This window comes from Gouania willdenowi, chromosome 18 (genome assembly GCF_900634775.1).
Source record: "Gouania willdenowi chromosome 18, fGouWil2.1, whole genome shotgun sequence".
Taxonomy (NCBI): domain Eukaryota; kingdom Metazoa; phylum Chordata; class Actinopteri; order Blenniiformes; family Gobiesocidae; genus Gouania; species Gouania willdenowi.
In genome coordinates, this window is record NC_041061.1 from 6,504,371 (window position 1) to 6,529,727 (window position 25,357).

Here is a 25,357-nt window from a genome sequence, read left to right on the forward strand (position 1 = left end):
TAAGCTTTTTTCCACCCACTAATCAAATTTCTGAGGTTTGAGATTTAATCCTTACCTCACTAAGTCATCCAAACATAACAGTTGGGATCGTTACAGATATAAAAATTATACAAAAATCTTATGTGGATAATTCTCTAGAGAATGCAAGAAAAAATTGCAACTTTTTTTTAATGGAGAACCTTTGTGTAAGGTCCACCCCTCCTTTGTCATGCTCACTCTTTCTCACCCCTCCCAACCCTCTCTGTGGGTCCCTGCACACCTGGCCTTCACAAATTAGGGCCCTGGAAAGCTAGCAAGCAGAGAGAGAGAAAAGCGGGATGTATGTGGTGCGAGAAGGCGGGGTGGGGGGAGGAGGGGGGGGGGGGGGGTGTTTGGTGGTGGGCTCGCTAAGCATTCCGATGGAGCAAAAAGTTAATGACGGCCCTTTTGTGTTGTGAGAAAGATGCCGGAGGAGAAGTGTTACAGGGAATAACCGCCTGTGCCAGTGAGCAGCGACAAAAGGGGGCCGCCCATCAGCGGCTCACAGACTTTTCTCTCCATATTTATATCGCTTACATGCTTGTTTTTTATTTGCGGGGCTGAAAAAATGTGCACTGGCTCGTCATCGGTTCAGGCAACCGAACAACGCCCGCCGACAATGAGCGCACTTTGTTTAGTTCAAAACAAAGCATGCAAGGGGAGCCCCGATGAGTTTGAGGCTTTAAAAGTGCGGAAAATTTAAAAATGCGAGCCAGTTTTCAATCATATCCCAATCCTCAGCTGCCTCGCCGGTCGCCTCCCTCTCGGGCAAGGCCGGACTAACATGCCCGCCTTCCCTGCAGGCCCTAATGCATGCTGACAGTTTCCCTCCGTAATTGGAGATCACACCCAGATGGATTCTTCCTTAATTTGGTGTTCAGGGGGCGGCTCAGGAGCAAAGAGGCACTAGTGGCGGTAGTGGTGGTGCGGGGGTGTAGTAGCTGTAGCGGTGGAGGTTGGGTTATGTTGGTTATAGATACAAGAGCAGTAAACACCCAAGGCTGCAGGTCCGACAGTTTGACCAGGCTTTTGTTCACACTTCTGTTGGAAACCAGAAAGGGCCCCGCCCACCACCTCCACAACCTCCACCACCTCCTACTCTCCTCCTCTCTGCTCTACTCGCTCTCTACACCAATCCCTCTGTTTTTGGTCGTGCCCAGAAAAGAGCACTGCGTGAGTCCCGGTGTGTGTGCGTGTGTGTGGGCGTCCATGGGTTTGTTATCCGTGGGCAGCATGAGGAAATGATCGCTTGTGTCCATGTGTGTCCCTTTTCTCCCCTTTTTTTCTCCGGCTAAACGGATTGCGGGAGAGCGAATGAAAGAAGCATGAATGGAGGCAAAGAAGTGAAGTGAAGTCCCTGAGGTTATAGGTTAGGATCTGGCCTGGAACCTTGGAGCATGTGTGGTCGTCTTGGCTCTTATTGGGAAGAAACACAAAAAGGGTGACAGAGCGGGTAGAGAGGGAAACCCCCCCACACCCCTCTGTTACTAATGAGGGCAACCTGCTGTGACCCCCAGCCAGGCCGAAGGGTCAAGGCGAGTCTGTGGGACGATTCCAGAGAAGAAACCTGAAATCTGTTTGATAACTCACGGTGTAGCAAAATCATTTCAGTCATTTTGGTTTGATTTGACTCATGGATTCATCTCATAATGCATCAAAACTAGTGAACATTCACTTCCATCTAAAGTCACATAGTCACCAAAGTTCAGATGTAACTTCAAGTTGCTCTCGACTAAAGTGGTTTATCAGATAAAGAGAGTGTGGGCCTCATAGATCAACCAAGATTTATTGTGTTTTCTCCCAAAGTGACTTTCCAACACATTTCTGGTGTTTTCACAGAATAGTTAAATGTCACAGAGTGAGGTGATGTCACCAGAAACAAACAAGAACAAAAACGGAGTTAAGCAAACACAAGAAAAGACAGTAAGAATGAAGTGAGAACACTTCTACATGCATCCGTTTACGGGTCTCCACATCCCACAATGCAATGTGCAAAACGTTTACGATGGAGATTAAAACAAACTATTGAGTGTAATGGTAGAATTATATGCACACTATAATTCTGAGCTTATAGACGTCAATATAGATCTTATTTAGGTATATTTCTCCCTCCCTTCATGTCAGAGCTCTGTTTCTCCAACGTTATGCTTTCCTTCATCAAGTTTACAAACACGTCTTGTTCTCGCAGAGATTCTCTCACTACCAGACAATCCCATCACAAAGCTCATGCAGGTGTCCCTTCCCCCTGTTATGTGATTAGCCAATAGCAGCCTTTCACCCCAGTTTTCCTTTTTCTACCCTAAAGGAAATCTGTGCTGTTACTGGGTGATTGACACTTTTTTCTTTTTCCTTAAGACATCTTCATCTCTACCCTTTTTTCATGCCAAAGCTCTGGAATAAAATCCACAAGAAGATATGTTGATCTATTTTGACTTTATTTCATCAGACATAGCGTATGCTCAAAGAATTTTATAACATGAGCAAATTATCTTTGATGTATTGATCTATGAGGCCTACATAGTCTTTATCTGCTTAAAAAAAGATTGTCTCCAGCAACTTTAATGAAATAAATATGGTAAAGAGGTTTTTAAATATATATACAGTATATAGGTTAAAGAAATATATTGTTGATGATTTATTTCAGAGATTTAAGGCATCTGTGTGCGTTACTTCTGCCAAATAAGGAAGTGGTGTGCACTCACGCCAAAGTAGGTTTGAAACAAACTAGAACACTTGTGAAAATTAAATAATTTATTTTCATTTTGGAATAGTAAAAAATCATATACACATCTATATATATAAAAAATACACAAAATCATTTTAGAAACAGTTCTGCTGATTTATATTTATTACAAGTACATTCACTGTTACGATTAAAGCTGTTTAGCTTTTTAGATGTTGTTTGGGAGCCCCCAGTTTGTATAACTAAATAGAGAAATTCCTAATCCATTTAATGGTTCATGAACTACTGATAGATTGATGGATTTATTTCAAACCTTTTATTGAGAGGTACCCGTCAATCATTCCCAGGATTCCTGACTTTGGAGTGCAACGATTTTGACTTACCGTAGTTCCGCCTCAAAAACACAAACCACAGCTGAATATGGACGTTGGTCGTGTTCTTATACTCCACATGGTTTTCTAGGTACAGTTGTGTGCGAAAGTCAGGGCACCCCTTTAAAAACAGCATATTTTATATATTTAAAAAGTTATATTCATATTTACTGTCTCTCTGGTATATGGGAAAAAAAAGACAATATTGTCAGGAAACATTAATGCATAGTTAAATTTTATTTTATAAATTGAACAAAATTACAAAAATGAAAAACATAATTTTGGCATGTGCAAAAGTCGGGGCACCCTACAGCATCAGTACCTTCAGTACTTAGTAACACCCCCTCTGGCAGATATCACAGCCTGTAAACGCTTCTTATAGCCAACAACAAGTCTCTGGATTCTATTATTTGGGATTTTTCCCCATTCTTCCTTGCAAGAGGCTTCCAGTTCTGCAATATTCCTAGGACGTCTTGCATGCACAGCTCTTTTAAGATCTACCCACAGATTTTCAATAATGTTTAAGTCGGGAGACTGTGAAGGCCATTCCAAAACCTTCAGCTTGCGTTTCTTGAAGTAGTCCATGGTGGATTTGGAGGTATGTTTAGGATCATTATCCTGTTGTAGAAGCCATCCTCTTTTCAGCTTTAGCTTTTTTACAGATGCTGTGATATTTGGCTCCAGAATTTGCTGGTATTTAATTGAATCCATTCTTCTCTCCACCCGAGCAATGTTTCCTGTCCCACTGGCTGCAACACAACCCCAAAGCATGATGGATCCACCCCCATATTTAACAGTTGGCAAGGTGTTCTTTTCATGAAATGCTGCTCCTTTTTTTCTCCAAACATACCTTTGCTTATTGTGGCCAAAGAGTTCTATTTTAACTTCATCAGTCCACAGCACTTGTTTCCAAAAGTCATCAGGCTTCTGTAGATGTTCTGTTGCATATTTTTGACGTTGTATTTTATGATGAGGTCGTAGATAAGGTTTTTTTCTACAGACTCTTCCATGAAGGTCTTGTTTGTGCAAGTATCGGCGCACAGTGGAAGGGTGCACCACCACTCCTGAGACTGCTAAATCTTCCTGGAGGTCTTTTGAAGTCAAATGTGGGTTTTGGTTTACCTTTCTGACCAGACTACGAGCTGTTCTCTCCGAGAGTTTCCTTGGTCTTCCAGATCTCTTCTTGACCTCCACAGTTCCCCTCACCTGCCATCTCTTAATTATGCCTCGCACTGTGGAAACTGCAAGCTGAAGGTTTTGGAATGGCCTTCACAGTCTCCCGACTTAAACATTATCGAAAATCTGTGGGTAGATCTTAAAAGAGCTGTGCATGCAAGACGTCCTAGGAATATTGCAGAACTGGAAGCCTTTTGCAAGGAAGAATGGGGAAAAATCCCAAATAATAGAATCCAGAGACTTGTTGTTGGCTATAAGCAGCGTTTACAAGCTGTGATATCTGCCAGAGGGGGTGTTACTAAGTACTGAAGGTACTGATGCTGTAGGGTGCCCCGACTTTTGCACATGCCAAAATTATGTTTTTCATTTTTGTAATTTTGTTCAATTTATAAAATAAAATGTAACTATGCATTAATGTTCCCTGACAATATTGTCTTTTTTTCCCATATACCAGAGAGACAGTAAATATGAATATAACTTTTTAAATATATAAAATATGCTGTTTTTAAAGGGGTGCCCTGACTTTCGCACACAACTGTATATAAGAGATGAATACAGCAAAGCTATTTTCTCCTCAGATCAGAATCAGAAATACTTTATTTATCCCAGGGGGAAATGACGCTCTGTTACAGAAAACTCAAGAAATATTACAAAAATAAAAATAAACGCAAAACAAAGAAATAAAGATAAAAAATAAAAACGTAGATAATTAAGAAAAATACTGTTAATTAATAAGGATAAAAAAAACGACATCGTCGTCCTATACGTCTAAGGCTACAAGTGTCATTAGAACTTAAGGAGCAAACCTGAGCAGTATTCATTTAGTTGACAAAACATGATACATTTTTAAGTGAAAATAACCAAACTGACTAAATTAAAAGATACTTGTGAACGGAAAGTATATGAAAATGTAATGTGATTTCTGTTGTTAACGGATAAAAACAAAAACGATGATTTCGTTACGTGACAAAATCCAATCAGACTTTGACTGAACCTAAATCAAAATTGAAGCATGTGATAAAGACCATGTCAAAACAAAAAACTGCTACCATCAGGTAACACCATAAAACCACTTTTGGTTTCTTGAAGCTCCATCAGGATCCGTTCTACTGTTTTAATCTGAGAGTGTGTTTGTGATTTGCCTAAAATCAGTCGTAGCCACTTTGTTGTTTTCTGCCTCTGCAGAAACAAAAAAGCTTTGTAGACACAGAGAAAGCGCTTAGCAACCACCAATTAAAACCTAATGAAATGAATGAAGACAAACATTGAATCACCTTCGACACAGACGTTCACAAAGAAAACCTCGTCCTCTGCGGCGTAATGACGAGGACAAAAGCAGAGGTTTGTATTTGTGAAATAGAAACTCCAGGACTTTAATAACCATTAAAGTCACAATTATCCCCAGCAGCCCATCAAATGAAACAAGTAATCTCAAGCTTTTCATGAGATACTCAAGACTCGTACATACAAGGACGATCACGCTCCTACTGAGACCATCTAAGGAAATCTCCAGCACTTTGGTCCCTCGTCTCCTTCTTTGAAGATGAATCCTGTCTCTATCACAGCTCCACGCACCTTTTAGTTGTAAATGACTCAGCCCTTTCCAAAGTCTGGGGATTTACCTTCAGAGGCTTCAGACGATAAGACGTGACAAGCTTTCCGCATTCATCAGATGAGAAGCTTTTGTGCAGCAAGTACATTACACCGCCAGAGCACCAGGGGGACACCGATACCTCGTGGAGTTTCTTTTCAAATGTTCACGTGTGTTGAAGGTGGTGAAACTTTCATCACTGTGGTATGTGCTACCACCTCAGAGAGATCCATTAGGCGCCATAAAGTAGTCTAAACCAGATCCTCCTACCTACGGAGTCAAGCTTTAGGGCTGCTGGTCAGATGCAAACTCAGGGTTTATTGTGTCAAAGGGTTTTGGGAAACAGACCTGAAGCTTGACTGGGATTCGGAGGTAAATGAGCCTTTAGCGTGTGTGCCCCAGTGAATCTGCTGCTCTTCTGTGTTCTCAGGGTAATGTATGTTGCTGATTGCGGTAGTCGTAACATAGCAGAGCCTCCTCAGGCAGAGGCCTTGGTGTACGATGGTATCTGGCCTGCTTAGGGCAGTCTCACCAGAACTGACCAAGAGAGAGTTCTGTATTTATATATCAGCTACATTCTACATCTCTACAACCGTGACTCAGCGAGTTAGAACTTTACAAGTTATCATATCTGTGGTGAAGATCCTTTAATAAACCTTTAATGTGCCACAGATTACTTTCATAACCACCAAGTTGTGTGTGTGTGTGTGTGTGTGTGTGTGTGTGTGTGTGTGTGTGTGTGTGTGTGTGTGTGTGTGTGTGTGTAAGCTTGATTATGCGTTCCCACAAAAATGTTGATTGTCCTCGACAAACGCGCCACCATTATTGTCATATCTGCAGTAGAATACAAAGTCATTCCTTTTAAGGAAATGAACCTGCAAAAATATCAAACAGCACCAAAAAAAACACAAGTTTCCCTCCATTTTAAGCTATAACTCCCCCTACTCCATGTTTGAGTAAAAAGGATCAAATGAGGATAAATACATATCTGTCATTAACCCGTGTTTAAATATCTTTAAAAGTCATGATTTTATAAATGTCAGGGTTGTCCTTACTCACTGCATCATCCGTTTTTCAGGTGCTGAAGCATTTCCGGGTCACTTGGACTCTCAGGAATGCAGCCGGGAATCTTTGGATGTTCGTAAGCTCGGTTCTTGTGTGAATCGTGTCAAAACATGCAGACGTCACTTAGTCCACAAGAGCTGAGCTGGGCTGAGAGATGCAGGGTTCTCTGCCTCCAAGGTCAGTGGACGATTAACCTCTGAGGGCGCAGCATATCCTCGCCCTATTACTTCCTCACATTATATGCTCTTCTAATGCACATAAAACTACTGCACAGAACTCCAAATTAAACCTTCTCTGAGTCACTATTACTATCATTTATGCTGGTTAATCAGATTCCATTGGGTTAATTATTTTGCTTGTAAATATGAAATATTTTTCATTTTATTAAATTGCAATGTTGGCTTAGCATTTTTTATACATTAGATTATTTTTGTCCAAAGTTGGTTTTTCCATATTTTTTCACAGAGGGCAGCCAAGTCTGATCCGAGGACCACGTTATAAAAATTCATGTCAGCGTTTAAATTGACACAGAAAGGAACAAAAGGTTTTTATATATTTAGATTTAGCGTTTAGTATAATTTTGTTGTTATTTTATGTTTTATGCATTTTCTTGTAGGTGTTTGTGGAGTCCGTGTTTTTTGTTTTCATTATTTTATTTTATTTTAGGTAAGCTTTGCTTTGGCTGATAATTTGTGTGGTTTGGGGGTTGATTTGTGCATTTTTAAAATTATTTTGTGTATTTATGTGATTGTTTGTGTGTTCTGCATCTTTTTTGTAGTTATTTGTGTAATGTTTGTTATTTTTTGTTTATTTGTGTTGGTATTTTGTGTATTTTTGAATCATTTTCTTTTTGTTTTGCTTTGTGTATCACACAAATGTGTGTATGTATTATTTGTCTTGTTCTGTGTATTATTGTGTTTTTGGGTCGTTTTGTGTATTTTTAAAATCATTTTCTGTATTTTTTCCATTCTTGTTTATCTGTATTTTTTGTAATAATCTATTTTTTTTGTTTTGTTTTGAGTTTTTTGTTGTTATTCGAGATGTGATTTTGTGTATTTTTGGGGTTGTTTTGTGTATTTGAAAATAACTGTGTATTTTATTCTTTGTTTGTATTTTTGTCATAATTTTCTATATTTTTTGTTGTATTTTATTTGAGTTGTCATTTTGTGTATCTTTGGAGTCATTTGGTGTATTGTGTTGCGTTTCATATTCCTAGATGGACAGGAACCGTGAAAATATCCCTAACATTTTTATTTCTAAAATATTCCTGGTCAGTTTCTTAAACCTATATTTAAATAACTGCATAATGTTTAATTGTGTACCAGGTTTGGTTTATAACATTTGCATTTTTCCCAATAATTTCCTATAATATTTCCCATATTTTCCTTGAGCACAAGCCTGGTAGGTGTTTTTTTTTTTTTTTTTAAACTAATTCTCTACTTCCTGTTCCTGTTGTGTTGACTCGTAGCCTTCCATGTCCATACAACCCTCCCAGTCAAATATAATCCGCACCCCTCCCACCATCCAAACTAAATGACCCTTGACCCTCCGCACCTCTTTGAAAGTCACATGACCACGCAGGTGTGGAGGGGTCTCTGCCCTGGTCGACCTCCAATTAGTGACCCTAATTAGTGAAGAGGCCCCCCGATGGGTCGCTGAGCCGCTTTAAAGGAGGCGGAGGTAGGGAGGGAGGAGGAGTGAGGGGGTGAGGGGGACTAGTCGGACAGTGCAGCATTCCTTAAGGTCTGTAGACCCTCCGCAAGGAAACGGGAAAGCAAGGCCGAGCAAAAAGGAGAGTTTATTTGTTGACCCACAACAAACAGCTGCTGAGTGTTGAAGTAGAATTGATCTGATGCTCAAAGACAGCGAGACGTCAGAAACCACAGGGTCACTGGAAACCTTATCTTTACCATAACAGTAATCTATGACTTCATGTGCATTAATGTGAACTCAGAGCACATAGTCTTCAACTAAATAAGTCATTCCATGGAACTTCAACAAATGGCCAACGCACTTCGACCTTAAAATGTTCCGTGATTACTCAGTAGGCAAACTGTACATTTTTGATTTGATCGGATCAAGACTTTTTGAGATATGGACAATTTAGTGTATGTTGATTTTCGCGTGTCCTTATTTTTCTTCCATTTTCAGCTTTCAATACCACAGGAACTACATCACACAGGAACCTACATTTTGGTGTACTAATAGAGCTCCACCTACTCTCTCAGAAAATACAAAAACATCTGCTATACATCCTATCTGGTGGACATGCCAGCCCCTCAAATTTGGAAAAAAAAAATTTGTCGAGGGTTTCGGGCTGGAACATGTTTTGGAACTACCTCCATTGTAGGTTTTGGGACGATGTCATAGATTTACTCACTGGTTTCTCCCTCAAAACCAGTGACTGAATGTCTATCAGGTTTACAAATTCACCAATATGTCCAATTTTCGCAATTTATCTCCTTTATTGTCCAGTATACGGTTGTAAATATAGCATCGACCAACAAATGGATCAACTATATTTATAACAAATTGCTTCATTTCCAATGAGAACAGGTGTATTGTAGATTATCTGACCTTACTTTGAAAATATCCTTAAACACAGTTAAAAAATATTGCTCACAATCGTGTACTGTCATTAGTTAGTGTGTTTTTACAACTGAATGGTCGTCATAATTTGGTTTGTGCAATGTTGGGGTGAAAACTGGACTCTGATTGTTCCAGCTGGAAATATTATGCAGAAGTCAAGGAAACATCAAAGCGATCAGCAGAAGCCTCTGAAGAAGACTGACTAGATCAAAGTCAATTTCCTGAAAAAAGTTCCAACAAAACTTTACATTTCAAGCAATGTCTGACTTGAAACAATTTTCAGTGACACAACAAATTATTTCAAGGCGTTTGGGGGTTGAATTTACTGCCAAGAATGAATTTTTCATTTTATTAAAGTCAGTCATCAAAAAATATATGATATTTAAATAGTTTTTTGGAGCATTCAAATAAATTTTAATAGTTTATAATGAAAATATTTGAGGGAAAAAGGGTTTGTTGCTTTCATTGAGCTAGATGGTTATTTATCAGCTGATTTAACCTACAAAGCAGGCCATCTTTCCCTGTGCTCTATGAGCGGTTTTTACAGATTACTATGTTCCTCTGCTGCTCCACAACAGGCCACCCATCTGGTCCCTTTTTCTGCAGCCCTCTCGCCTTCTCCTCGCTCACATAAAGGTGCCAATCACTCTAATTGGCTCCCTGTGGGTCGATTGTCCAGGGCCAGAGGACCGGCCCTCACCGTGAGTCTGTGCTAACACGGCCACGATACAGTGTGTGCTTAGTTAGCACAGCAAGATGGATGGATACAGAAAAAGAAAACATCAAAAAGAAAAGTGTCACATTAAAGGGTTGGATGTTGGCGTTAGGTGGGAAAACTGATTAATGCCATTTGTTGGAGAAAAATATGTTACAGGAACTATTGTGGGATAATATTATACCTTTTTTCTCTATTTGATTAAAAAAAAAAAATATTCTCCTCCCAAGAATTATTTATTCGGACAACTGTTCTTCAGGAAATCCACTTTGATCTCCAGACATGTTTCGACTGTCAACTGCCAGTCTTCTTCAGAGGCACCTGCTGATTGCTTTGATGTTTTCGTGACTTCCGCGTAATAAGTCCAACAAGTTCATTTTGTTTTCTTTTTGAATAATATGTTATGGTTTAATTTACTCAGACAACTTTTTTTCAGGAAATTTACTTTGATCTCCAGACATGTTTCGACTGTCAACTGCCAGTCTTCTTCAGAGGCGTCTGCTGATCACTTTGATGTTTTCGTGACTTCCGCATAATAATTCCAGAAAGTTATACTAAGCAAAACAAGCAATCACAACTTTCAGCTCCTTTTGGATAAATTCAATTCAACTTTATTTATGTAGCACAAATTACAACAAAGTCAAACTCAAAGCGCTTAAAATAAACATGTTTAATGTATCTTTTTTTTTTTTTTTAAAAAAAGGTAATATAAATAAACCATATTTCATTTAATATTTAAATTAACTTATTGAAGCATTTAGCTTCCTTTCAGAACCAGGAACTTGCTATCACTTGGTTCTCAAACTTTTTTTTGTTGCATCGTTTTTGATGAATAGCAACAAAATAAAACAATTAACCGTTATAGAAAAACAAATAACAAAAACAACCAATGATTATTCTTCAAAACTCATAAAAACCTATGAAATGTGCAATGTCAAAACTATAGATTTTCAGTACTTTGGGTAATCTTGGCGGCAGGTTTAGAATTATTTTTAAATATCAGTTTAAATATCAAACTTTTAAATTAACCCTAACCCTAACCCTAACACAAACTGCTGTAAAATAGGTCAACCGGATGTAGACGTGTTTACATCAGGCCCTAACAGGCACTTCTATCATTAACAAGTGCATATTGGTTTGCCACTTGCATTTTTTAGATTTTGGAAATGTTTATGCATTTATTGAATTCAGCCACCTAAAACCCAACTCAAAACCATAAAAATATTTCAGGCCAATCATCCCAAAACGTGCATAATTCTCATTTATGTGATTCCAAACTAATTTTCAAAACCAAAAATTGAAAGATTTTCACGTACATACTTATTAAAAATGAAAAATCAGAGCTTACCTGCATGTCACAGTTAGAGGCTGAAGTGCTGCCTTCACAGGTGTCTGAGCTGCTGATTGGCTGATTACCTACAGGTGTGCAAAGACCCTCCCCCTTTGTCTCCTCCCACTCCGTTGGTTTATTTGTTTGCTTTGTTGCTGTAACTCCACACTTTGGGAAATGGCTGGCTTAGAAAAATAATTAGGTTTATTTGAAAAGCTGACCTGAAAGCAGATAATATTTAAAATGGTGAAATGTGCACAAAACAAGCTGTTTTACAGTTTAACTCATATCAGAAGCAGGCGTCACCTTTCTCTACAAATATAGGCTAATAATAAAAAAAATTTTTGTCACAAATGGTTGGTTTTGCTCACAAAATTTTTTTACACACTTATTTTAAAGGTATATTTGCTACATTAAAAAAAAAAATGTAGCTATTTTAATCTTCTTTTTTCTGATCTGGTCAAACGTGAGCATGAAGACATTGAGTGGTTTTAATATCAATGTTTTTAGACCCTTCCATCCATTGATTCTCTTTTAATTCCACCTCCATCCTATATCTATATAAGTCATTCACTCACAGCTGCACCTGACGTCCTTGGATAGAATAAAGTCTCAGAGGGAAGACGACATCAGGCGGGAGGCGGTAGATCTCCAAGGACTGTTGGGATTTAATCCTGTGAGTTCACTCTTCATCTCTGTGGTCTTACACTATGCAACATCTGGCCTCGCCAACGTCAGACTGGCTGAAATCTATGAAAATGGTGATCCGACATGATGTGAAGGATGCCGTCAATAAATAGATAAATTACAGAGTAGCTTGATAATAATTTAAAAAAGGAAAAAGAGAGACAGAAACATGTTAAAAGAAAAAGGGGGAAAAAAGAAAAACAGATTGAAAAATAAAGAAAAACGGTTAAAAGGGGAAAAACAGCATAAAGTATTATACAACAAAAAAGGAGGAGGAGGAGGAGGAAGGAAGAAGAAGGAAGAAGAAGGAAGAAGAAGAAGAAGAAATAATGACGAAAACTGCTTAAAAAAGGTCTAAAAAAAGGATGTAAACAGGTCAAAAAAGAAAAAGAAAGAAAAAATAGAAAACAAACTGATTAAAAAATAATAAAAAAAAAAAAACAGTATACAAAATTTTAAAACATCAAAAAGAAGAACAAACGATCAAAAAAGAGAAGGAAAAAATAGAAAAAAACAATTAAAAAAAAAAAGAAGAAGAAGAAGAAGAAGAAGAAGAAGAAGAAGAAGAAGAAGAAGAAGAAGAAGAAGAAGAAGAAGAAGAAGAAGAAGACCATTTTAAAAACAGGTAAAAAAAAAAAGAAAAAAAAAGAAGATAAGGATAAGTCCCCCGCAAAAATTAAAAAAACATGTTAAAAAAAAAGGAAAATGTTTTTTCTACCTATTTCTTAGTTCGGGTTCTGTTTTTTATATATATATACTTTTTATTACAACTTTTTTGTGCCATCTCAATATTCACCTTAAACCAATTTAAACTAAACAATATTTGGGGGCTTGTCCGCATCTCTATTACACACAGTATTTAAGCCTGACTTTGTAGTTTTGGTAACTCTTGCAGCCCCGCCTTTCTTTTTTTTTTTTCTCCACTTTTCTTTACGTCATAGGGTTTGGTTACGTTTCAGATTTCATTTATCCCCTACGTGTGATTGTAAATTTCATGTTTATTGAGGAATCTGACAAAACATGTATAATTTTCTGAGTCTGTTACACAGTTTGTGAACTTATGTACTGTATGTACGTGTAATAAAACCCTTAATAGAAACATAAGATGTAAGAGTTGACTTTTATCTCTGCCGTTTGCTTTTCTGCTTTAATTAAGGATCAGATTCTTCATTTCCAGACAAAATCAAGCTGTATTTTCCAACCACAAGGGCAACTCAGTCCAGCCTGAGCCTTTATTCAAATTACAAACGGCACCTTCACTCGTTCACTGCTTCAGAACCAGCAGAGGCCAAGGATTTTAATAACCCACACCATTAGTGGCACATTGAATAGAAAGCGCGCAGATATGCAGATGCCAGCCGCGTTTAGTGGCAGTAAAAAAAAAATGGTTGCTGGAAATTTAGCTTAATTTGAAAAATCAGTGAAAGAAAAGGAAAAAAAAAAAAAACCTTGTTACGACGTGTGAAAGCATAAAACCGTGAGCAAATTACATAGACATTTATTTATATGCATGAATAAAAATACATATACATATTGTACAATATGTTGGCTGAGCGTGAAAACACAGCTCCGTCAGCCCACGGACAGAAGACGCCTCTTTAAATAAGTGCAAAATGTTAATGAGACAAAGAAACGTAAAGCATATATAAAGTCTTTTTTTTTCCTTCCAAAGTTTCTTCCACTTTTTTTTTTATTTTTAATTAATTTCCTGTTAAAAATCATCACACATGAAGAAGCAGACATGGAGAGAACTTGTGCAAAGACCCATTTATAGATATTTATATATAAATTTATATCTATGTACATACAGTTTGTTCATCAAAGGCTGGTGCCATTAGATTGACCTTGAGTTTTTTTTTTTTTTTTTTAACTGCTCTAAGAAAAAAGAAGTGGGGGCCCGTCCAGGACCTTGGCTGTGCGTAACAACGACAACAAGAACAACAACAAAAAAAGCAAGAAGCTTAGAAATAAAAAGGGACGTTTTCGTAACGTTGATATCAACCAGATGAGTGCAATGTGACTGAAGAAAAGAGAAATCATCATCTGAAAGAAGAAAACTAAACTGCAGAAGAACTGAAGGCTTTGTTCAAAGAATACAAGGCTTTGATATTTCTTTCTCTTTTGAAGTGACGTATCCGACTGTCTCCCTTCAGTCCAATGAGAAGAAAAACCCAACCAGTGCTTGATGTCAAGTGAAAACCAGAGAGAACTATTAACACTGGCTTTGTGTGACATCGGTTGAGAAAAGGAACTGAAAATGAGCAGGTTTTTACCATCAAGACAGTCCCCGACTTTACAAACATCCCATTATACAAACACACCAGCTGGTGGTGTTTCGTCACGTATACACTCAGAGCTCGGTCGAAGCACATTTAAACACATCCAAGAATGAGCGGACACTGTCTACTACAGCAGAATACAACAAGGTAACAATATCAACACAACATGGAACCTACAAACATATTGACTCACCGACGGACCCCGATGGAAATGACGCTGTTCGTTACTTTAATTCAGTCAGAAATAGACAGGGTCATGTCTGCAAGGTACAAAATAAAGCTACACCAGGGAAGTCCAACTCAATTTACTTCGGGGGCTTTGTACGACCTTGTTTAATGACCAAAAAAAAAAACACAGATTTTTGTGCGGTAATCGATTTCAACATTTTTGTACTTGAGAGTAGAAGAAATCTCTGTAATTCACAAATATAAGCTACTTCAGGGTCTCATACTTCAGAAGTCAAGCAAGTTGGTGACATTTTTTCATGTAAATGAAGAAATTATCAAAGAGAAATTGTAGGATTTTAGAAGAAAGAAAAAAACAGTTCTTGGAAACAAAATTTTAAGCAATCAAGTAACTATTAGAAAATGGGAAATGACAAGCCCCCGTATAGGAAGTGACATTATTTTTGTGACTTTGGAAAGACTGGGTTTCTAGTACCAAACTTTATGGTGATTGACATTATGATTGTAAATGTTGGTGGTAAAAACTACAACAAACAAAATCCATTGACAAGTAATTCAACTTACAACCTGAATTGGAACACTGTTTAGTCGTGTAACAAATCTTTTCGAAAAGGCGCATTTTAAACCACTGACATAGTTAGTGTCAAACAGAGAAATATTTGACAATTGTGTCAAAAGATTTTGTTTAATTAGTGGATCTTTTGGATTATTTGAAGTGTTTTAAGCGCACCATCAAGTGAAAAGAACAGGAAATGTTTACCAGATAGGTTAGTAAGTAATATTTAGATTTTTGAGCAGCCTTCGGGGACATTCTGTGTTTTTTTATTTTGAATTTAAACATAAATATAAATGAGTGGCTCATGTAAATGACAGATATAGCTTATAATAAACAAAGGAAAAACCAAATACTGAGTTACGACCTTAATAACACAAATCGCAATTCATGAACGCAGTTTTTTTTAATCTCTTAAATATCAAGCTTAAAAGTTGGCTTTGGGGGCCTTTAGAGGCTTTTTGGGCCCTATGCAAGTGCACAGTCCACCTATAGCCAGAAACGCCAATGGTAACGTCGTAGAAACTACCTTAGCATATACGTTTCATTTGAGTAAGAATTTTCTATTAAAATTGTTTTAAATCAAGTTACTTGTCACCAAAGTGATGTTTTTTTTAAAAAAAAAAATGAATTAAATGGCAAAACATTATGCAAAGTTGCTCATTTTTGAAGAGTAGTAACACAATTTGGTCTTTTTTTTTTTTAATATTTTGACATTCTGAAGAAGATTTTGCTGTTTTTGCTGAAACATTATTGCAAAGTCTTCTATGGGATGATGTTTTTTGGGTCGAACCAGCAGCTTAATACTGTTAGCAAACAAATTTGTGGAACTAATGAAGAATTGTCTTATGATGTCCTTTCTTAAATGGTCATAAAATTGTGTGATTCAATTTTTGGACAATTTGTCTTTGACGACGCCTTTTTGAATCCAAATTATTTCTAAATAGAGAATAGTTGCAAATCCTGCATGTGGATGATAAATGTAAACATTGAAGCAGTGAGAGTAGGTGGTTGTAGCTACAGCTACAGCAGGCCTCCTGACCTCTCAGCTCCATCACTCCGCTCAATATTTGATGCCACGGTCTGTGAATTATAGATGGTGCTTATAAAAAATAATACAGCGTTCAACAACAAGCTCAGGTGCATCGCTGCAAAGTGGATAACTCGGTCAGGGACTAAACACAACAGCAACAAAAATCAGCAGTCGTCCGCCGCCCGCTACAAGGGTGTAAAAAGGCCCTGGCGAGTCAACGGGGCGGAGACGTTTCATTGGCCGAGGTCGAAACCTCCCCATAAGAAAACGCATCTGGAGCGCGGCTGTTTCCAATGTTTCCCATTGATGTCACCGGATTGTCCGATTCTTCTTTTTTTCTTAATGCACCGCCTTCAGAGAACGTGAATAAAGAAGGCTGCGTGGAGGAATGAGGCCTTCTGTTTGGAGGCATCTCGCATTGAATGGATCGAAAGGGGGGAAACAGACTTCCCCGTGACACCAGTTAATAGAGGGCAAACTGGTGTGAATGGCAGGTTCTCTGAGGCGATAGATGATTTTCTTTGGACAACAAGGAAACCTGAACAAGCATCTCATTGCGGAATTGTCAGCTAATCCATTCGTTAATACAAAAGTACTATTTTCAAACACGTCGAGGTCAAATTGTCTTTGATCAGCCGATTAAAAAAAAGAAAGAAACCCTGCCTGAGGTAAAACCGTAGCCACTTTCTTCATTTGATCTCAATAACAAGTTAATGAAACAGCTTGAAAAACGACGAAGAGAGACGGGAGGATGTCTGAAAACCTGCGAACGTAAAGTGCTTTCAACGAAGGTCAACCAGCGAGAAAAGGAGGGGCAAAATGTCACTGCAGAGGATTTGAAAATCAAAGGTGAAAACATGAAAAAGGACACATTATCTCTTGTGATCCCGCATCTTAGTACACCCTGAAAGAATGACATTCAGATTATAAACATTGCAACTCAAAGGGATGGAAAAGTTACAAAGAAAAACTCAAACATCAAGTAAACTCACTGACTTGAGGTGATTTTTTACTGGTGTCGAGTTAAAAGCGTGCTATGAGTGCTATTTTCGGACGATCCGTTATTTTCATTGTTATTCATTCAAATGCTTCAAATAAAAATCAAGTGCACATAACTGTGTAAAATCCCTGTTTAGTAACTTCACCTTGAAGAAAATCATACGCTAATCTTACGCATCTCAATCGATGGAGGTATCACAATGAAGGCTGTTGTTAACATAATCAATGTCAACTGAAATGCTTTGAAGTCAGCTGGAAATGTTTAAAAAATAAAAAGAAGTACAATCAATGTTTTGAGGAGAATACATTAATCACAGAGATGTCACATCGCAAAGGCGGAGCCAGGTGGTAGCCAACGGTAACTATAGCTTTCGCTCCTCCTCTTTTTTCCGCAGAACTGGTTCCGTTGTCCAACATTTTCACCCGGAGGTAATTCAAAGGCACAACTTTCCATTAATCACCAAAATGTTCTGCTTTTCCACCCAAATTTCGTCTGTGGTAGTTTTCTCAACAGAACGATATTTGCCCCCTAGCCAGGTGTTTCGACACCTTAAGAATTCCGCTCACTACGTGACTCACTACGCAAGTAACAACAGTGGGTCAAGGAACTCACCAAAAATTAGTCAGGAGCGCCTGGAACTCTTTGTCCTTCCCCCATTTGATTGCGTTGTTGGTTGAAGCCTTGTTCCACACTGTATTACTGCTTCGTCCAATCAGACGTTAGCTCTATGAACCCAATTATGTTTTTGCTGGTGTTACTAAACGTAATGGACGGATTTTGATGAAATCTTCTAGGAAATATCCAAAATGGGAAAGAGAAAAAGAGATTAGATCTCAGGGAGGATCCAGATCAGTATCCGGAAACTCAGCGTTGAAGTGACAATGCATTTGGGGGACTGCTATGACAAGGCGGAGGTCTGCGCCACCTAGTTTTAAAATTATTTCCCAAATGTTGGATTCAATTACAAAATTCACACTTCTGGTTTCAGCGCAGATAGTTCAGAGGAAATTTTGGACAGTGGAATAGCACCAATAAATAAGGAAGTTGCCATTATGTTAGATTTAAAGTTGGTGTCCCCTATGTGAGCGATGCACACCCTGAAAACGGCCTGGCTCCACCCCTGCTGACAGCTAACAGTTGATTAGCATTTCTATTCTCCTAAATGCTATGAAACAAAACCCGAAAAGGGACACGGATATATTTTTTAAATACATGAGTTTTATGTGCTTGCGTGAAACTTTTACACAGAAAGTTGTTCGTAAATGTACTGCAGAAAAGCATAAATGTGAGACTTTTAACAAACATGTTTGTATATTTTGCTGTTATGTTTACCACTCAATGGAAAAAATACAGAAGCTGAAGTGACGCACGAGTAAACTTTGGTCACGTGTATGTACAATATGTTGTTTACATACTTGAGTTAAGGAGTTTTTTGGGCGCATGTAAAAGCTTCAAGCGAGCACGTACAACATTTTTTAAACTCCCATGTCCCTTTATGAGTCACAAAGCTATAAGATATGAAGGCTGTTGGTATTTGAGTATGAAAATAAAGTTGAGAACTTGATGTCTTTCTATGGAGCTGTGTTGAGAAAATAGTACATAACCCAGCGCGAGTTCTCAACGTGTCCGTAAACTGTCATTTGAGGAAAAACCTGGGCTTATTTGTCTAACCTTGACCTGCGTTTGTACATCGAAGGGTGCAGACGTGGCAACCCTCCACCCCCAAGTTAAAATGCTTTGGCAGAGCCCCACCATCGCCCGGTTGTGTTCACTGACATTAAACTGTCGGATCCAGATATGTGATTCTGCACCGTTTGTCCAGATCCTACCACACGTCGATTTATACACAAACACAAACAAATAAAGACTTTACAAAAGCTACAGTTGGACACCAAACAGACTGATATTAAAATGCTACGATTCTTCTTTCTCTTTTTTTTTTTTTTGCGTTTCTATAGTGATAGCACATGAACTAAAATCAAACATGGCCACTGGTACGTCCATAGAAATGTGTACATACTGCTTGTTTTTGAAATGCCATTCTTCTCATTCAGACTCTGATCTGAACTAAGTATGTCAAGTATTATTTTTTTTTAATGTTCCTGAACAGTAAATGTAGGCCTGTATTAAAGTCACACACGTACGCACAAACTCACAGGACAAATAAAAAGAAACCGCCACAAAGCGAGCGGCGATAAAAACATCTGTCTGTCGGGGTTATCGACAATTTACGAGTTTTTGTTTTACGATGAGAGTCACAGTGTCACGCTCTTGCCACATCAAGTTCGCTTCAAAAGTTAGTTTGAGTGCCAGAAATGCTGTAGACAGCAGAGTCTGTTGGACCCTTTTTCCTGGTCCGGGATCTTTCATCAAGAATACAAAGAGTGACAGACCACTTAAGAAACCGTCTTCTTCCCACCTAGATCAGTCTCCTTCCTGTCCAATCGCATGTACGGCTCGAAGGCCGAAGACCCGCAGCCGTAAGCCGACGTCAGTTCATGATGAGCGCCCCCAAGCAGCGGCATGGAGAAGCACAGGGTGTGCGGCGGTGGAACCCCCAACCGCGGCGAGTGTGGGGCGCCGGCCAGTGACGGCAGGGACAACCCGAACGCACCGCCTGGTAGGGAGGTGGGAGGAGTGCTGCTGCTGATCCCCGGAGACGAAGAGGAGCCCCCGCCCGGGCTGCACAGCAGGGAGCCGTTGGCCGGGTGAGACGGTGGCCCCAGGAGGGGGTTTGGAGGGGGGGCGGGGCCTGACAGGAGGCGGCCCTGTTCCAGGAGGCGCAGGATGTTGCAGGTGGCCAAAGACTCTGAGGACGAGGAGGAACGCTTGTCCGAATCCTTGGTGGTGTCCTTCTTCTGTTTGGTCCTGCGGTTCTGGAACCAAACTTTGACCTGTGGCGACAAAAACAGTAAAAAAAAAAACATTTAGTGAGGAAATCACAGAAAAAGCCTCTAAAATAAAGAAGACTCCTCTGAGTAAGACAATTCTTTCGCACTCTAAATCATTGTTTTAACTTGACTTGTTGTTTGTACTCAATAGGCCAGTGGTTCTCAAACCTTTTTGGCTCAAGTACCCCTTTTTTCTTATTTCTGAACCCATAAAAAAAAACCGAGAGCATCATGATGAAATGAATGAGTGATAACACGTTTTAAAGAATCTCATGTTGTAAATAAGTGGAAAGAAACAGTATTCAGTGTCTGAATACTGTTATTTCTATAGTTTTTATGATTGTGGTCATCTCCAGCCTGGAGTGGGACCAAGTCTGACCCTTGTGTTTTCAGTTCATGTTCTAATCAAGATTATTATGATGTTCATTTTTAACTAAAACCCCATATTTTTAATGCTTTCATTTGTTAATTTTCCAATCTCTCCCTCTCTGAAGTACCCCCTGTAGTGCCATCACGTTCCCCCATTTGGCGAAGTGGATCAAAGTGTATTTCCTAAGTAACAGTTCTCTGAATAAATGAAACCTTAACATACTATTACAAAAAGAAGACAAAAATAATCTTGATGGAATTACTACGCGGAAGTCAAGGAAACTTCAAAGGACACATCAAAGCGATTAGCAGATGCCTTCGACGAAGACTGGCAGTTGACAGTTGAAACATGTCAGGAGATCAAAGTGGATTTCCTAAAGTAACAGTTGTCTGAATAACTGAAACCTTAATGTATTATTACAAAAAGAATACAAAAATGATCTTGCTGGAATTACTACGAGAAACAGCAACAGTTTATTCCCATGCAGCTCTGACTTATTATCTCAACCCTAACGAGTGTTTGAAGTAGAAAACGTCTCGTGTAAATTCTTGCAAAGACGCTCCATTGCACAAACTCTTCCCCTTCTCACACTCTCTTTACAAGTCCCAAAGTTGGTTGTGTTACAGTGTGTGTGTGTGTGTGTGTGTGTGTGTCTGACTTCTCTGTGACCCATTTTCTTTGATGCACACACACACACACAGTGTTGCATGATCGCTGATTATGGAGCTGACAGCGGTGAGAGCACGCAACATCTTTGCGCTACACCCAGCGTACACGCATAAGTCCCTGCAGAACAGGTGGAGACGCTGTAAACCACGTGTCAAACTCAAGGCCCAGGGCCTAATTCAGGCCCTTCAGAATGTCCGATTTGGCCCGCAGGAGAAAGTTCAATTGACAGAAAACATGAATCATTGTGTAAATCAGCGGTTCTCAACCTTGGGGTCGGAACCCCATTTGGGGTTGCAAGAACCTGGGAGGGTTTTAACAATTTGCCCTCATTTTTGCTTATTTTTTTTACCCTTTTTCTGCAACTACACCAAACTTGCCATATTTTAACCTATTTTCATCACTTTTTCTTGCCATATTTTTGCTACATTACTCCCATTTTTGTCACTTCTTTTAAACCCTTTCCACCACTTTTCCCACCTATTGTTACATATGTTGACCCATTATTGTCACTTTTAACCTCTTTTGACTATTTAATGCGTACTTTTGCCAATTTAACCACATCCACCATCTGCCATGCCCATCATTTGCCAATTTAAAGTAATTGTTGCTAATTTTTTCTTAAGCCAAAATTGACACTTTGTACCATTTTTATCCCTTTTCTGTCTGTTTTTGGACACTTTAATTAGCAATTTTTAACCAATTTCTGTGGTTTTTAAAATCCCATTTCAGCACCTTTTCCACCATTTTTCGTCACTTTTATAGCATTTTATTTCTGATTAAAACATGGATTTACATCTTTAAGATGACTATATACTATGGCCCAAATAATAATAAACTTCCTGTATAACAGTGGATATTATTCAGATAAATAAATAAATGAATAAATAAATAAATAATAAATGTGTTTATCACAGATTCATAGAACAATGGACCATCATTTTGCTGACTTTATGGATGGACCCCAAAAATCTCTCCTTTTTATTCCCCCTTATAGATGGTCCTGTCTACACATGACTGTCCTTCAATGTTCATGTCTGTGTTCAACCACCTTCAAGTACAGTGGGGGTCCCTGGTTTCTGGAACCTTTATTTTCAGGGTTAGGGGCTGAGAAGGTTGTCACTAATTGCTTAGATATTGTTGATGCCTTACATACTTTATGTCTAATTTACAACTGGAGGTGAACTTGGGCACATTAATGTTAACATTTTTTGTTTTCCTACCTAAATCCTGCGGACCACTTGTAATCAAACTGGTCCGTATTTGGCCCCTGGAACTAAAATGAGTTTGAGACCCCTGCTGTAATCAGCTATGTCTGCATGTGTGAATGTTTACACCTAAAAATATGTTTTTTTTAAATAAAAAGAAGACGGAGAGTCAAAAAAGCAATGAAAGTCTGTTTAAAACCTTGATTTTACAACTAAACCCAACAAGAGTCGTGACCTCCTGTGCATCTTCATCCGAAGTCATGACAGCAAAACCAAAAACGTTTTCCCTACACAAGCCGTCACGCCATGACAAAAGCTCGCTGAACTCTGCATGTCCTTGTCGGCCATGTTTAATTGATGTAACGCAGCGTGACTTCAATGTATAGCGTGTTGGAAGATTTGGGGCTTTGATTGGAGGCCACGGCGAGGTCACAGGATATCGCTGCACGGAGAGAATCCGCTGAGATGAATCACACACATGAAAAATGCATCTCCTCCTGACCGAGATACGAGCAGCGAGGCCCCGCGTTTCTCTGCGGATTGGACGCATCTCACAGCGTCGCATGCCAGGAGTCGACCAATCAGCAGCCGCCGTTAACCGCTGTGTGCTGCTGACAGGGAGAACACAAACTAACAGGGGTCCGTGGTCTTTCTACGGCCCTGATTAAAACACTGGGATACAAAGATGGTCTGAAAATAGAAATGTTGTCTGATATGTACACTAGAGAAAGATAAATACCTCCAGAAAGGTCATTTTTGTCTTCTTTTTGAATATGTTTTTACTATAGAACATGTGTCAAATTCACGGTCCAGGGGCCAAATCCGGCCCTTTGGAGCATCCAATTTGGCCCGCAGGAGAAAGTAAAACATACAGAGAAAACATGAATCATTGTGTAAATGAAACTCAACCACATTTGCAGGTGCTGACAGTTCTCCCAGTGCTTATATCGCATGATTGCAGTCATTTTATTGTTATATAGTTGGAAAAATTCAAAATTCTTACAAAATGTTTCAATTTTTCTCAAATTATCATAGTATATATAATTGGTTACAAGATCTAGGAAATTTAAAGTGAATATCATGTTGGGGCTGATATCTATCTCTTATTGCTTGGATATTGTCAGTTCCTCACATATTTTGTATTTTATGTATATGTAGAAGTAAAAACAAGAGCACAATAATGTTGAAATTACTCGTTTTCCCACATAAAACCTGTGGCCCACTTGATATCAAACTGCTCCGTATTTGGCCCCTGAACCAAAATGAGTTTGACACACCTGCTGTACAATATTTACTTTGATCTTCTGACATCTTTCGACTAAACATCAAAACATGTCAGTAGATCAAAGTAAATTTCCTAAAGAAAGAGTTGTCTGAATAAATTAAACTTCAACATATAATTCAAAAACAAAACAAAAAAACTTGCTGGAATTATTATGCCTCTGAAGAAGACTGGCAGCTGACAGTCAAAACACGTCAGGGAGTCAAAGTAACTTTCCTGAACAAAAAATTGTCTGAATAATATACTTATATACAAAAAAATCATCATTGGCAGGCCCAAACAACAAACTCCTAAACTTGCAAAAAAAATATTTAAAAATGTTTGTAATTTGACACCAGCCTCACTGTTGTGGGAGCTCCGGCTCTTCCTGCAGCTGATGTGATTAGGTTGTGGATTTACATACATTCAATGAGTGGCCTTGGAGCCACATGCGGCTCTCAGTCTAATTTCATGCGGCTCCCAAATCAAACGTGCAAATATTACAGGTAAATACACAAAATATATAACACACAAAATTACAGCAACAATAGACAAACTGACTTTAACACACGACAACTACTAAATGAAACAAAAATGACAGAAAAAATAACTCATAAGGTCTATTTTTGGTTAAGTATTGTCAAAATCGGTGAAATGTTTTTGAAGTAATCGTACTAGCTAAGAAAGAAAAAAATAAATAAATAAATAGACCCCAGTGAAAACAGAAAAAAACAAAGAAATTATGCAAAAAAAAATGTAAACATTCAAAGATAGAGCAGTGCTAGAATAAGCTTCTCTTTGATCTATTCTACAAATAAATGAATAAATAAGACAACTATGACTCTTTTCAACAGTACATCCAATGGTTTCTACCAATAGAGGTTTACAATTGTAGCGATCAGTCACTTAATCCCTGATAAATGCAGATTGGCAACTGAAGACTTAAAAGGGGAAACTCCTGTAACAGCAGAATGGTGTAAGCCTCTAAACAGCTGCTAGCTTACATTAATATCAATGTAAAACGAGACTCTCTGATGAAACCACAGGTTTGGGATTTTAGAAGTTGCAGGTTTGAAATGCCAGTCTGGTGTTTGTGTTTCCCAAAGTGAGTGTTTTGTGCCTAAATTGGCACCGCGGAGCTCCATAATAGGCTTTTTCTATCCCTGTAATTTCTTTAAAAGCAACGCCGAGGGAGCAAATCACAGGAAAAGCGCTTGGAAAAATTTCTCGGAGGCTCAAAGTTGAGAATCCGTCAAAAGGTTTTAATTTGAATTTGATGTCCTACAGTTTTTCCAGTCGGAGCACGAAGGCGCGTGGCCTTCTCTTCTTTTGAGGTTTTGATTGTGTGTCATTTAATAAAAGCCACAAATGGTACAAAAAGAAAAGAAAAAGAAAGAAAGTGTCTCGGGGTCAGCGGTGAATGGTTGGTCATGTTGCTGGGATTCACGGCGGTAGAAAAGAAAAACACGGCGACAAAAGAAGTGACCGCGGCTCACAAAGGCAAGGCAGACGTTTCCAGGAGGGAGTGGGTGTAGAGCAGATAAAGTGAAGGCTATGGGGACACGAAGCCGTCACCAGGTGTGTGTGTGTGTGTGTGGAATAACATGAGCGCTCTTTAACGGGAAGGTCAACTTAGAAATATCAACAGTTTTTATTACTGTGTTGTGTTAGGCTTTAAAAGGCCT

General features: G+C 38.7%; 1 protein-coding gene across 1 annotated transcript in view; it reads right to left on the bottom strand.

Annotated features, from left to right (window-relative positions):
• Nucleotides 1-18,181: 18,181 nt before the first annotated feature.
• Nucleotides 18,182-25,357, bottom strand: part of vax2 (ventral anterior homeobox 2) — a 34,188-nt gene continuing 27,012 nt past the window's right edge. The window contains exon 3 of the mRNA XM_028474725.1: nt 18,182-20,170. Within this exon, the coding sequence (XP_028330526.1) occupies nt 19,673-20,170 (498 nt within the window). The 3' untranslated portion in view covers nt 18,182-19,672. The remainder of the gene's footprint in view (nt 20,171-25,357) is intronic.